The sequence below is a fragment of the Notamacropus eugenii genome, chromosome 3, assembly GCF_028372415.1.
Source record: "Notamacropus eugenii isolate mMacEug1 chromosome 3, mMacEug1.pri_v2, whole genome shotgun sequence".
NCBI classification, from domain to species: domain Eukaryota; kingdom Metazoa; phylum Chordata; class Mammalia; order Diprotodontia; family Macropodidae; genus Notamacropus; species Notamacropus eugenii.
Genome location: NC_092874.1, coordinates 108998347 through 109014365, shown reverse-complemented (window position 1 = coordinate 109014365; position 16019 = coordinate 108998347). Strand labels below are relative to the sequence as shown.

General features: G+C 39.3%; 1 protein-coding gene across 2 annotated transcripts in view; it reads left to right on the top strand.

Annotated features, from left to right (window-relative positions):
* The window catches only part of TBXAS1 (thromboxane A synthase 1), a 252187-nt gene that overhangs the window by 230977 nt on the left and 5191 nt on the right, over window positions 1–16019 (top strand). For both annotated transcript variants that reach the window (XM_072652586.1, XM_072652585.1), the window contains one exon: window positions 6089–6177. In XM_072652586.1, coding sequence (XP_072508687.1) covers window positions 6089–6177 — 89 coding nt within the window. The remainder of the gene's footprint in view (window positions 1–6088; window positions 6178–16019) is intronic.

The following is a 16019-nucleotide window of genomic DNA, read 5'->3' as shown; positions in this document are numbered from 1 at the left end:
CCTCAATTTCCTTCTGTATAAAATGCAGGGGGTAGAGTAGATGCCTCTAAAAGTCCCATCCAATTCTAATTCTATGACTGTATGAAGAATTCCTTTACTTTGTCTTAAAAACTACCTCATTCATGTTTCAAGATATCTTCAGGTTTTTTTTTTTTTTTGGTGTTTTTTTTAAAGTCCCATCCATTCTTTTCATGATATCACAGTCTTATAGGATCAAAGGATTCAGAACAGAAAGAGAACTTGAAAATCACATAATCCAGCCCCCCTCATTTTACAGATGATGCAAGGAACCAGTCCAAGGTCATTTTTATAGGTATTAAGTAACAGAGCATAGGATTCAGCCACAGGTCCCCTGATTCTAAATCCAATGCTCTTAGGAGGGAAAGAAAATAGTTTTTTGTTAATTGAAAATAAATTAGATTAAATTGAAAATAAATAAATAAATACAGTGCTCTTGATACTATAACACACATAGTACTGCCCCTCCCTGCCCTTCTGTCAAGGCCAAAGCAACACAAGGTTGCACCTGGGATCATTTGGTTGTTTTTCTAAGATTTAAATGCTACACTATCAAACATAGTCAATGTTTCCATTTGTTTTGCTTAATTACACTTAGTTATAAGGGAGAGTTTGGGGGGGTGGGGAGGAAAGGGAAGGGGACCGAAAAAGCAACACCAATGTTTTAAAAAGAAAAAAAAAGCAACTATAAAACACTTCGTAAAAATGTAGTGGTGAATGCTAAACTCAATGAGCAAAAGACGCAAACGGTGGTAGAGTTCTAACCCAGGTGGCTTTTGCAGGGCATGGGGACCCATGAAAAGGGCAGGGTACCAGGAAAGGCAAGAACTGCAAACTGTGATGCTGGAGAAAGGTCTTTCTTGAGAAGTTTTGTTGAGGGGCCTCCAGTGAAGACTTACGCCCCTAAATCTGTATCTTTTTTTTTAAGCAATTGGGATGATATAGGCTCTCACAGATAGTAAGTGTCTGAAGCCAGATGTGAACTCAGTTTCTCCTAAGTCCAGGGCCAATGTTCTATCCACGGTGCTACCTAGCTGTCCCCCAAATCCATATCTTGATTATGTTTTCTTTTTTCGCTAATGGCCCTTGGAAGCAACAGAAAACAAAGTAGAAAATTCAAGATTTGGCATCAGAAGGGTTAGGTTCTTCCACGCTTGACTGACTTGGCTATTTGCTATCTGTGTGACTTTAGGAAAGTTATTTCATCCCTTAGTTTTCTCATCTGGAAAATGAGGTGTTGTCTAGATCAGGGGTTCTTAATCTGGGGGCTGTAAACTTATTCTTAAAAAGTATTTTGAGAACTGAATTCAGAATAATTTGATTCCTTTGTAATCCTATGTATTATATTTTATGCATTTAAAAACATTATTCTGAGATAGGGTCCCTGCGCTTCAAGAGACTGAAAAGGGGTCTTTGACACAAGAAAGGTCAGAAACTCCTGGTCTAGATGATGCCTCTTCCCCACAAATCACCCTGAATTCATTTTGAATATTCTTCTATGTGTCCATGTTGTCTCCCCAGATAGAAGATAAGTCCCTAGAGGTAAGGAGTTGTTTGTTTAATCTCTGTCCTTACATCTCTAAAATATAGCACAGCACCTGACGTATATAGTAGGTGTTTAACAATTTCTTATTGACTGATCTCTAAGGTCTAAATAGATTTTCCAAAAGATCATGATTTTTTTTTTTTTTACCAGACCTACAATTAGATGAGCATAGGGAATTAGACTGAGGTTCTTCCTGCACCAAGGCAGAGCCCCACCTTCTCTGTCCCTCTGTAGTGTCAGAGCATTGCCAGGGGCCCTGAGAGGTCACTACCCATAAACTGTGCCAATGTTCCTTTAGACCAGCAGAGGATACTGCATATTCCCAACCACAGCCTAAAGTTTCATCATCACCAGGTGAAGTTCAGATTGGGCAGTCATTCTACCAAAAGGATTGTGTGAACAGCTGAACCAGGTAATTCAAGCTAGAGAAAGAAATCTGCTTTGAGACCAGCATTATCTATCCCACCATCTGGAGTAGCCATGTTGGATAATTGCCAAAGCTGCATTGACTTCACTGGGAGCTGTTCCAATGACACATGAAAGAAGCCACCATCCACTCCTCCCTCTTTGTGATGGATGACTTAGTAGCCACTTTCTATCCCACCAGCTTGACAGCTAGGTGGTGCAGTGGGGTAGAATGCTAGACTTGGGGTCAAAAAGACCTGGCTTTGCAGCTTCTGACACTCCCTAGCTATGTGACCGATGGCAAATCACCTCCCTGTGCCTCAGTTTCATTATCTGTAAAATATATAGTACCCAACTTCCCAGGGTTGTTGTGAGGATCAAATGAGTTAACTTACATAAAGCACTTTCAAACCTCACAATGCTGTATAAGTAATAGCTATTATTAATATTAGCATCAGAAGACCCGAGTCCCAGCTCTGCCATATACTACCTAATAGCAGGTCACTCAATCTCCCAAAGCCTCTGTTTTCTCCTCTGTAAAATGGGAATAATAACCATATTTGATCTGTATGACTTCACAGAATGGCTGTGAAGATCAAATGAGACCATTTGTTAAATATAAAGTGATCTAGAAATGTTATGTTAGCAACTATTGCTTATCATTATTATTTGCTGCAAGTAGACTACACAGACCCTACAGCAGAGAGGTGGGATGGGGAGAGGAGGGTTATTGCTCTGCTTCTCCAGTCAGCATAGGCAGTAGATCCAGTGAGAGTGTCAAAGTAGAGTAGAAAGAAACCAGACCAAGCCTGAATTCTACTAGCTGCATAACCTTGCACAAGTCACTCTTCTAGACCTCAGTTCTAGCACTTGAGAAGGTCCTTTCTTGCCCCATAATTCTAAGGAAAAATACCAAAATTTCAGGGTAAGATAAAATCCTAAGTAGGACACAGTGGCGATGGGGGTGTGCATAAAACAGTTGTGGGCATATATAACTAGGCATGTTCTAGGGAACACATGCCATGAATGCACTGACCACACCCACCTTCTATTCTTGCCTTGTGTCCTGCCCACAACACTTCCAGTATTTCCCCCCTTAGGCCAATCAGCTCACTGGCACAAGGCTGAGCAGAGTTATTTTCTTCCTTCGTCTACTTCCTTCCCTCTAAGAAGGCTCCAGAATGTAGTCCTGAGTAAATGTACCAGCAGTCCAGTACAAGAATATTCATAGGAAAATACAGTTCAGCAAATATAGTCCAATTCCATTTTAGCCTTACTCTCATATGTCGTGGTATGGAGGTGACCCTAAAAGATTCTTGAAGATTGTGCCAGCAAAGTGTAGATGTTGACAGGTGCTATCAAGCTGGAAAGACTTCAAGTGTGGTCCAGGGGCAGACTAGATATCTATCACCAGAAGATCAGGGTGGCTATAGGGCAATGATATTTTTTTAGTCCAGATCAAAGACTATCTCCTAGGACAAAGAGGGGTTTTTCAATTTATGCTGGTGAAAGAGTACTAACACCAACAAAACTGCAGTTGTCTAAAGCACCAGAGCCAGTATTTCAGCAGAGAAGTGCTAAGGGAACCCAGAAGGATAATACAAAAATTCACATCTGAAAAGGACAGCCTCACCTGTGTGGATAGAGCTGGCCACTAAGATGGAAAGACACAGGCTCAAATCTCACCTTTGATACATGCTAGATGTGTGACTCTGGGCACATCTCAATGAGACACTTTCTAAGACAAGATGTTACAGAGTAGTTGTTCATTTCTATGGAAAGAGGGAGTTCCTTTGACCAGTGTTCCTCTACCAATGAAATCAAAGGTATAGATCAAAGAATGCAAAGCAAAAAATCCTGTCACTGATACAGTGATTTCTAAATGCTATTTCAGAGATGGATATTGGCAAAGTAAATAGAGAGATGGTCTCAAAACCAGCCTCTGATATGTATTGACTGTGTGCCCCCAGACAGATCACTAATCTCTCAAGTACCAGACAAGTGTCTAAAACTGTAAATTGTAGAGAAAGTGCCAACCTGCATTGGTAGAGGCATTTTCCATACTCAAGAATTCCGTATAACAAGGAAATCACAGGTCTAGTCCCTATCTCCATATCATTTCATCGTCAGTATCCCAATGAGGTATAGATATAAATAGATATGTGTGAATATACACGTATACATGCCATGTATTTATACATATGTGTTCAATGAGGTTATTACCTCATTACTCAGATAAGGAAAATGATGTTCAGTTATGGACAGTGTAAGTGATATGCCCAGCTACTAAATGGTAGAACTAGAGAGAACAGGCTACTCGGGTTCACTGGTACCTGTTCTTCAATGAGCTCTTGCTGCCCTCTGCTGGCAGAATCGATCCATGAAGTTTTTGTCACCAGGTTTTCCAAAAGGAAAGAGCTTAGAAGAGACAAAGTAGTTATGTTGATTTGTGAACCGCCCTCCCTTCTGTTTCTCTCCTGTGTTGGCCCCTCTCCTGTCTGCACAGACTAGATCATATACATTTTGGATTGCATTTGCAAATTTATGGCATTTGCAAATTTATAGACTAGATCATATGTATTTGGATCACAGAAGCCTCAAGTTGGAAGAAACGTTTAGAGGTCATTTGGTCCGTGCTCTTCCATTCATTCAAAATGTATTTATTAAATGTCTACTACATGCCATGTATGGAGCTAGATATACAAAAGACAAAAGCTACACAATTCCTGCCCTCTCTATGGGGGAGACCACATTTATACATGGAAGTACACACAAAATAAATGAAAAAGCAATGGCATACCATTGAAACAGCTCCTATCACTTGAGAGCCAAATGTTAAATTTTCAGTGTGAGCACTTATACCTCAGAAATAGACAAATGCTACATATCAGGGCTTGTTTTATTCTTTGTTGATTGTCCAGAAAGAAATAATGGAGAACAGAACATGTGAATAATGCAGATTAAATTTGAGAGTATGTACTTTTCTTTCTTTTTTTCTTGGAGAGACTGTTGTTAAATATTTACTAGAACATTCCTTAATACAAGGTAATTTTTGAGCTTACATGCTATTTAGAGGAAACAATATACAGATAAATGAATGCAAAATATATATATACAAAGTAATTTGGGGTAGAGGTAGGGTAGGGTTCTGGCAACTTGAGGGATCACAATACATTTCATATAAGAAGTGACAATTAAGTTAAGACTTAAGGAAAACTGGAGATTCTAAAAGGCAGAGGTGAAGAGGGAATGTATTCTAGGTATGAGGGATAGCCTGTACAAAGGTATAGATGGAAAATGGAACCCTGTATACAGAAAGCAGTAAACACAATAGTTTGGCTAAACTACCCACCTAGAGCAGGAATAATACAATAGCCTAGAAATGTGGTCTTCTAGGCTATAACTAGAGGTGATGTGACTTGTCACATGGTTAATAAGCAACAGGGACAATATATGAGCTCAGCTCTTCCTGAATCCAAGTCCAGTACTACCATCCACCATGTCTAGGCTCACATGGTAATTATTTACAACAGTAAAGCCAGAACTCATACTTAGAGGTGCTGACAACACTTCCATTGCTTTTTCCATCACACCAGGCTGTTTCCCTGGATTTCACAGGGACCCCATTATGATCCAAAGATTTATTTTTTTATTTAATGTTTTTAATCAACAAAAATCCATGTTTTCTCTTTCCTTTGTAACAAATAAGCAAAACAAATTCCCACATTGAGCATACTGGAAAAAAAAATCCATGTGAATCTGCAATGGGTCTGCCACCTCTCTCCTAGGATGTGGGGAGAAGGTTTCATCATGAGTCTTCTAGAATCATGATGACCCAGAGATTTTTTTATGTGTTTATTTGGCTTGGTTTTGATCCAGAAATTTTTAAGCCCTGGGTGTCCGCCTGCTAGTTTTGAGCAACACTGAATACAATGTAATTCCAGTATAGGAGAGCTGTCCATAGACTGTCCTGTCGAGATTTGTGTTATACTTGCTTGTAAGTACGGAAGTTTTTATTTAAACATCTATGGTAGGATTCCAACTTGAAAAATATGGAAAAGCTGAGAATTATGGGAATCATCTTAACACAGCTTTCTTTTTCTTGTGCCTTTCTTGTAGACTGTCCCCAAATTCTGCACACTGGAAGAATTACCCTACCTGGATATGGTGATTGCAGAGACCTTGAGGATGTACCCACCAGCTTTTAGGTAGGTTAAACCTAATAAGAAGAAATTCAATGAGGCTAAATGTAAAATCTTGTACTTGGGCTCAAAAAAATTGATTCCAAAAGTATAAGATGGGGAAGGTATGGCCAGATAGAAGTTTTCTAGGAAAAGATCTGGGGGCTTTATTAGACTACAAACCTTAAGTCAACAATATGATAAGACAATTAAAATAACTAAAGCAATCTTGAGCTCTTCCTCCCCCCAAGAATATGGCAGTGATAGTCTTACTGGACTTAATGTACAAAGCAGAACTGGTCAGACGGCATCTTCAGTATTAGTTTCCACTTTAGGAAGAAGCTGATAGGAGGGCAATCAGACTGGGACAGGGTTTCAGGATCACAGCATATGAGGATTGGTGGAAGGAACTGCCACTGAAGTTTAGAACAGAAAAGAGCCTATTCAGGGGAGTCATAAAAGCCATCTTCAAGTGTCCAAAGAGCTTTCATTGGGAAGAGTGATTAGATTGGTTTCTCATGGCCCCAGAGGACTTCTGTCCTAGGAGCAGTGGGTGGACATGAGAAGAGATAAATTTGAGCTTGGCATAAGGCAAAAACTTTCTAACAATTACATTATCCAAGAATAGAACAGCCTGCCTGGGAAGTCATGGTTTCCTCCATAATGAAAGTCTTCAATCAAAGACTTCATAACCACTTTGGGGGATACGTTGTATATGGGACTCTTTTTCAGGTAGGAGTTGGACTAGATGGACTAGATGGTCCATGAGGTCCCTTAATCTGTGATTCCGTGGATATGATTATCCTTTCCCTTCCCTGGGTTTGTATAGCCCTTACCATCCATTTTTGCTGTTGTTTCATCATTTCGGTCACATCCGACTCTTTGTGACTCCATTTGGTATTTTCTTGGCAAAGATACTGGAGTTATTTGTCATTTCCTTTTCCAGTGGATTAAGGCAAAGAGGTTAAGTGACTTACCCAGGGTCACACTGTCTGAGGTAAAATTTGAACTCAGGTCTTTCTGATTCCAGGCCCAGCACTTTGAGCCACCTAGCTGCACAGGTACCACTCAAGTTGACATTTATTGAGATTCTCTTTTCATGTGTATATCTTATTTCCCCAACCATCCTCTCTCCCCCTGAAGTGTAGAAACAGCATCTTATATTTGGTGGTGTAAGCTCCCACAAACTGTCACCTACAACACTTTGTATATAGTAAGCCCTGAATAAATGTTTGCTAGCAGATGGATTTCTCTGAGTCAACATGTAATGGGCAGGAGGAGGGAACAGTACAGAATAAGTATAATAGAAAGTACTAGATTTTTAAATCAGGAGACCTAAATTCCAATTGCAAGCCTAATATGTAATAGCTATGTGTATAATCATAGAATTCTCAATCTGGGGCTGGGAGGAATCTTAGAGGTAGGTATTTGAGTCCAACCACTCTCATTTACCTATGAGGAAGCTGAGACCCAGGGAGATTGCAGTTATACCGCTAGTAAAGTATCTGATGAGAGATTCAAACTTGGGTCTTCTTAAACTTTGAAGTCCAACACTCTACCCACTATACTGCACTTCACCTCTGAGTCTCTTTCCTCATCAATAAAACAGAGATATTAATATTTAACACCACATTTGATAGCCCAGGACTCAGGGCTTTGTTTTTTCTTGGGTGCCAACATTCTGATTCTTCTCCCAGGAAGAACTTTCTACTTTCTACCATCCCTCAATCTGCAGCATAACAACCTTATCTAGGGCCCTTCCACCCAGGTCCCATACATGGTACCTCTTTCCCAGGATCAACTCCCTCACCCTGACCCCATGGAAAATCAAGAGGTAAAATGGCCCCCTCTCCCAGAATGCACCTTCTCCTTGTCCAGGCTTTTCACCACTTTTATCTTCTTTGAAAGGTCCTCTTCTCATTTCCCTATTGGTCTTCCTCTGGTTCCTTATCACAGTATTACATTTCTAGTGGGGAAGGAGAGTGAGGAGGGAGGGGAGGGGTACTCTCTTCTCTTCTCTCCAGAAAACCCTGTCTATCTCTTCCTTCAGTTCAAAACTTATCCCTCTAAGAAGTTTGCCAGGTCCCACATAAATCACACCCTCCCTTTACTGAGGCAGGTTAGCGTGAGGACGAACAGGGAAAGTATAAGGAAGACAAGGACATCTGAATCTTAAAACTCCTGGGGATGACATTTATTAGCTCTGTGACCTTGGCTCAGTTCCTTAACCTGTCTGACTCTCAGTTTCTGTATCTATAAAACTGAGCTAATAATACTTGCACTACATCTCTGAGGGCTATTATGATGAAATGACATCATGGACACAAAAAATATCTTTACCACAAGTGGCTATATAAATTGATTCTCTATTGTGCCTCAGGACTTATTAGCTGAAATATCATTTCATAATCTATTCCAGAACTTTCTCATATGTTACTTTGTAATTCAATTCAACAGATTCGCTCCAACAAACACAGTAAGCCCCTTCTAGAGCAAGATGAGATGGTAGGTGCTGGGTGATACAAAAGCACAAATGAGAATCCCTGCCTTCAGGGAGCTTCCTTTCTCCAGGGTACAATGGTCTCCAAAGATTTGATGGGTCTTAGCTTAATCTTAGCCAATTAAAAGTAGGTGCCTAGAAGGCACGAACTGCTGTTCTACTGTTTCTTTCAGATTTCCCCCAATAAGTGGCTCTTTGGAGTGAACAAAGAAGCGATCAGATTCAGGGATATGTAAACAGGAGTAAGACAAACCGATTTAATCACATGCCATATGTTCAGCTCAGCACTTTAAGGAATTAATTTTCCAGACATGAACATCATTAAGATGTACTGTTGGTCTTTTTTTTTAAAAGAGGGAATTATACAAACTTGAAGATACTTTTCTGAACAGCTTTTCAAATGGTTAATAGCAAGTAAAATGTTGCTGTTCTCTCTGAATGTTCATCATCTAGCAGCAGGTACTGTAAAATCCTTCATTGGAGCATCTGTTTTTTTATTCTACAGCTCAAATCATGTTTCATCATGCAGAAGAAAGATTAGACTGGTTCTGCTGGACCCCAGAAGGGCAGCTCACTCTTGCAGTCTGTTCATCATAGAATATCCCCCCACCCTCACCCCTTCCATTAGTGAGCTCCTCCAAGGGCCCCAGGCTGGCCTGCCTTGTCCTGATTTGTTTTTACTTTCTCTGGATTTCATTTCCCTTCCCTTCTCTTCCTTCTTTTCCAATCCCTTTTGGGTATTTCTTCCCTGTTTTAGGATATAAACTGGAAGGCGGGGCTGCCTTGTATGTGCCTCTGGTGCCCATGGAAAGTGCTTAATAATAAAATGCTTTCTTCCTTCCTGTCAGGTGGGAGCAACAAGGAAGGCAGATTTCAGGTGGATATAAGGAAAAACCTTAATTTTAATAATTACAGTCGTCCCAAAACAGGACAAGCCCTTTTAGAAGGTAGCAAACTCCCCATTACTGGTCAAACCTGTCACAGTGGGAATTCATAATCATATTCACAGAGATAATTGAACCAAATGTTCACATATCTCCTTCAATTCAGATTATGTGATTTCTCTTTGAACACAGTCAAGAGATAATGTGTGATAGTGGAGAGAGCACTTGACTTAGAATCAGGAACATCTGAGTTTGAGTCCTGCCTCAAACACTCATTAGCTGCGTGGCTCTGGACAAGTCTAATGAACCCGGGTCTCAATTTCCTCTTGTTTAAGCATTTTTCAGTCATGTCTGACTCTTTGTAAACCCATTTGGGGGTTTTCTTGGCAAAGATACTGGCCATTTCCTTCTCCAGCTCATTTTACAGATGAGGAAACTGAGGCAAACTGATTTAAGTGAATTGCCCAGGGTCACACAGTTAGCAAGTGTCTGAGATCAGATTTGAACTCAGGTCTTCCAGATTCTAGGTCTGACCTTTTCTATTCATTGCACCACCTAGATGCCCCCAATTCCTCTTAGGATCATAAGATTAGATAGAACTAAAAGAGACCTCAAAGATCATCTAATTCAGATCTCTCTCTCTTACAGACACACACACACACACACCTGTGCATGCCCACATGCACAGATATATGAACCTGAACCCCAGAGTGGTTAAGTAATTTTGCCTGAGGTCACCCACCTAATGTTGGAAATAGGAGTTGAACTCAGGTCTTCTGAGTCCACTGGACCACACAAACAGGAATAATAATAACAGCATCTATATCACAGGGTTGTCATGGAAATATCAAATAAAACAATGTCTTTAAAGAGCTTTGCAAACCTTAAAACATTATCTACCCGCCAGATATTGCTACTATAGCTAATATTATTCAGTACCACCTCCTTCCTATGAGAATACAGAACAGGTAACATAGGTTTTACCCATGTGCCCTTGATCCTGGCAATAAATGGGGGTCATTTCAATTAACCATTGGTTTCCTTAGGCACACAGATCAAATTGATCTCATTTAGTATTTTTATTTAACTATTTTTTTATTTATTTATTTAACTATTTTATTTAGTATTTTATATAACCCACTAATGCCAAAAGGTGGCTTGTAGGTTAAAACATGTAGCATGGACAAAGTCAAGCAGAAACCACACTAAGCATGGCGGGGGTGAGCAAGAGAAAAGGAAGAGGAAAGGCCATGTGCTTGATTCATCAACACAGGTCATGTCAACGTAGGCCCATTTCTTTTTTCTAAACAAGGTTACAAGACTTACTACGTTTAGGGAAGCTATTGCAGAAAACATTTAGAACATTTTGTTACTATTAAAAGGATTATTTGTGTGCATTTAGAAAGGGAAGCAGTGATCACTAGGAGCAAATGTAACTTTATCAAGAGCTGGTTAAGCCAAACCTCATTTCCATTTTCATAGAGTTACTGGGCTTACGGTTAACTCAGGGGAATGCTGCAGACACAATTCCTTGGATTGTTTTAAACAAAGTATGATGTTGTAGACTAGATGAAGAGAAAGCAGCTAGATACTGGTAGTTAAGTGGATTTAAAAGTGTTTGAAAGGCTAGACCCAAAGAATAGTTAATCATTAATATCCTCTTAAAGGGAGGATGTTAAAGGGAGTGGCACAAGGATCTGTCCTTTGTCCTGTGCTGTTCAATATTTTATCAGTGACTTAGATGAAGGAATAGATGACATGCTCATCAAATTTGCAGGTGACACAAATGTTAAGTAGAGCTTATCAACTTAGCTCTCTTTGGCAGTATGATAACGAACAGCTGAGCTGACACTGTTACCTTCTGGTGGTTTGGAATGGGGTAGGGGAGCACAAAAGAATGAATAGCATTGAAAAGGATCCGGTTGAAGCAGATAGCATCCTGAAACTGGAGTTACAAAAGCACGAATTCAAATCCTGCCTCTCACCATAGGGTATCAATTTTCTCATCTGTAAAACTGGGATAATACTTATTCCCTCCCTCACAGGGCTGTTGGGAGACAAAATTAGATAATGTGTGGAAAGTAGTTTGCAAACCTTAAAATGCTCTATAAATGCCACTTATTATCATAATAGCTCTTTTTTTTCCTACAGCTTCAACCAGAAGAATGAGCCTAACATTTTAGGTTAATCAGAATGAAGGGGAGGTTTTCTATTTATGCAGGACTCCCTTGATTCAAAACTGACTTCTTTCTTGGAAAAGGGGATAGAGATCACCACTGACATTCAGATCTGGAAGAGATTGGCATCTGTTATCATCTGTTCTCAAGAAAGTAAAGTTGGATAGGTATGGAGCCTAGCTGGATACCTGACTTGGCCAGAAATAGTAGATTTAAAGACACAGGACTTCATTTTCTTCTCTGAACCTTGCTCTCTCCCCCCTATTCTCTCTTTCCCCTCTCTTTATTTCTCTCCTGAAGAAAGGAATAGTATCTCTTCTTCAAAATGAGAAACATCCAGTAGCCTCTCCTTCCTTTTCCCTCTCCTTTTCCCTTTCTTTCCCCACAGCCTCAATAGAAGTCCATTCAGGTCCAGGAGAGACAGACGTCTATTGCCAATATCCTGAAATAACTGTCGTATGCTTTTAAGCTTATGGCTAAGGATTCTATTCTTAACTTATATTTTAAACTTATATTTTAACTTATATTTTAAAAAATAGATTTGCATGTTTGTCCTGAGCTAGTAATTTCCTGATAGTCTTTATGTCCTCATTTTTAAAAAATCCCCAATAAATACTTTTCTCACACACAAAATTGTACGTGTTCATTTAAAGAGTTTCAACCTACCAAGAGTTCTATTGACCACTGTCAGAAAAGATCCCTAAGTGAAGAGTCCTAGCTTTCAACAGTTTCTCAATGAGAATAATGAAAAAGAGCGGGAAGGAAAGGGACCTAGTGATATATCAAACTATACTACAAAGTGTTGTTTGTTGAGTAGTTTCAGTCATATCCAACTCTCCATGACCTCATTTGGGGTTTTCTTGGCAAAGATGCTGGTGTGGTTTTCCATTTACTTCTCCAGCTCATTTTGCAGATGAGCCAAACAGGGTGAAGTGACTTACGCAGGGTCACAGGGCTAATAAGAATCTGAGGTCAGATTTGAACTCTTCCTAACTTTTGGCTCAGAACTCTATCCATCGTGCCACCTCCCTGCCCCAAAGTAGTAATTACATTACAAAGTAGTCATCATCAAAACAGTGTTGGTACTGACTATATGAAAGGTTGATCACTGAGACAGACTAGGCCAGATAGACTGTTCAAGTAGTCTTAGTATATATTCCAACTATAACATCGCCCTGTTGTGGGCACTTTTGATCTTTACCCAAATGCTTTCCATCATTTTCCCTTGTTCTTGAATTTCCTTCCATGAGCATATCATCTGAATACAGAGAGCTACACTTATATCTCTATTACCTATGATTTTTCCCCTTTTGAATAAGGTATCATATACCCTTCCATAGTCATATTCCACTCACAGGTTCTATCCAACACAGTCTGTGATATCTGAGACCCAACTTGTCTTCTTGAATTGTCTCCAGCTCATCCTCCTAGGCACCCATTCTTTGTACATATTTGTACGTAGAGATCACAGGTCTTCTTTTGTTCCATTTTTTCTCCAGTGAACTTCTGGGCATCACTGTTAGTCTTCTTTCTACATGGCACCTGCTGTCTATGGTATTTATTGAAGGATATATTTTGGTGGTTTTCTTCCCCCCACCCATTTTTTTCAGGGAAAAGTCCTTTTGATTCTATTTGCTTGAGTTCAGGCAAATACATTCTTTTTTTCCCCAAAGTTGAACTATTCATACCTTTTGTTTTCATATCACAGTTATTATCACTAAGCTAACTATAATAATATGTAATAATATATGTGTATATATGTATGTGTGTGTATATATTTATATATATATCAAATAAAATCACACTCACTACCATACAGCTTTTTTTTGTAATGAGTTCACACATTGGCTACATTTGGCAGCACATACAAATCTCTGAAACCATCGTTCCCCACATCTCCAGTGACAAACAGTAAGTATATTTCTTCACATATCCTCCTGGGGCCAAGACCGGTTATTAGAATTACACGGCATCCAGTTCTGTGCAAATATATCCTTAACAGTTGTCACCAGGTATACTCCATGCCTGGCCAGAAGCTTACTATTCCTCTCTTTTAAACTAAACTCAAACAGGAATGTATCATGTAGCCCCTTATTTAATGGACTGGGAGTAATATAGTAGGCAATGTGTTCAACTGATTTTATGAGAGATAGCAACAATGCACTGATACATAACTTATTCATAGAGGATTACATGTAATAAATGCAGGGGGTAAATAACCAAAACCCAGTAAAGGTATTTTTGAGGGGGTAGGAAAAGACAGATAATATGCTTTGCTCTGATGACTTAATACAAGAGAAGATAGAGCTATTGAGGATGTGATGTGCATTTTGGATTTTGTCTCTCAAATGGCCATTTTTTAAAATGGGTTTTTAGCAGGTGCTGGATCATACTTAATTCAAGATCTAAAAAGAGTCAAGCAAACCTCAGCATCTGAGATTTTAAACAGCTAAAGAGCACAGGGTCCAACATCCAGCTGAAAGGTTACAGCAACATACTTCCCTCTTCAGTTGAGAGGCAGGGGACAGATGGGGAATGTACCCTACAAATTCAATTGAAGGGGAGAAAATTAAGGACACAAGACACAGTAGGAGAGGACTGTGGACACTGCCCCATTATGAGGAGAGACACAGGTTCCAGAAGAGTGGAAAGCCTTTATCAGTAAAAGATGTAAATGGGTAATTGGTTCTATTAAAGGAATGTAAGTACTATTAGTACCCTCTAAATTTCAGCATCCTGGGATAGGGCCCCATTCACCCTGCCCTGATTATGGGTCTGGATGTGCCTATAAAGTAACCAGATAGATCCCAATACTTGGTTTCAAAACTTGATAGACATCTGGTGAAGCTCTACCCATGGAAACAGAAGTGATCGACCCTCAGGACCCTGACTGTAATATCTCATTCAGATTCTAAAGGGCCCTGAAAACTAGGAAAAGGAGTCTATTTGATAGACAAGAATAAGTTGCTAAAGATATTTGGTCAGGTAAAGTCCAAATGGATACATCATCGAAGTATAAGGACTGATACTATAAACAAATTAGGGGATCAAGGAATAGTATATTTGTCAGATTTATGGAGAATGGAGAAATTTTTGACCAAACAAGAGATAGAGAACATTATGAAATGCAAAATGGATAATTTTGATTACCTTAAATTGAAAAGGTTTTGCCCAAACAAACCCAATGCAACCAAGATTAGGAGAGAAGCAGAAAACTGGGAAAGAATTTTTGCAACTAGTGTCTGTGTTAAAGACCTCATTTCTAAAATATATAGAGAATTGAGTCAAATGTACAAGAATACAAGCCATTCCCCAACTGATAAATGGTCAAAGGATTTGAACAAGCAGTTTTCAGAGGAAGAAATTAAATTTATCTATAGTCATATGAAAAAATGCTCTAAATCACTATTGATTAGAGAGACGCAAATCAAAATACACATCACATCTATCAGATTGCCTACCATGACAAAACAGGAAGATGATAAATGTTGGAGAAGATGTGGGAGAGTTGGAACACTAATTCATTGTTGATGGAGCTACGAGGTGATCCAACCATTTTGGAGAGCAATTTGGAACTATGCCCAAAGGGCTACAAAAATGTGCATACCCTTTGACCCAGAAATATAGCTTCTGGGACTATATTCTAAAGAGATCATAAAAATGGGAAAGGGTCCCACATGTACAAAAATATTTATAGCAGCATTCTTTGTGGTGACCAAAAACTGGAAATCAAGGGGAAGCCCATCAATTGGGGAATGGCTGAACAAGTTGTAATGGAATATTATTGTTATAACAAATGATGAACAGGAAGACTTCAGAGAGCCCTGGAAGGACTTCCATGAACTGATCCTGAGTGAAAGGAGCAGAACCAGGAGAACTTTGTACACAGCAACAACCACAGTGTGTGAGGAATTTTTCTGGTAGACTTAGTCCTTCGTAGCAATGCAAGGACCTAAAAAATTCTTGAAGCAAAATGCCTTCCACATCCAGAGAAAGAACTATGGAATTAGATCACAGAATGAAGGAGATCATTTTCTTTTGAATTATGTTTTGTTTTCATGGTTTCTCCCATTCACTGTAATTCTTCTATGCAACATGACTAAGGAGAAAATGTATTTAATAGGAATGTATGTGTAGAACCTATATAAGGTTCTACATAAGATGCATACCATCTCAGGAAGGAAATGGGGAGGGAGGGGGAAGCAGGAGAAAAAAATCTAAGATTTATGGAAGTGATTGTAGAAAATTGAAGACAAATAAAATAATTTTTTAAAAACTATATTTGGTCAGGCTCTGATACAATCAGAT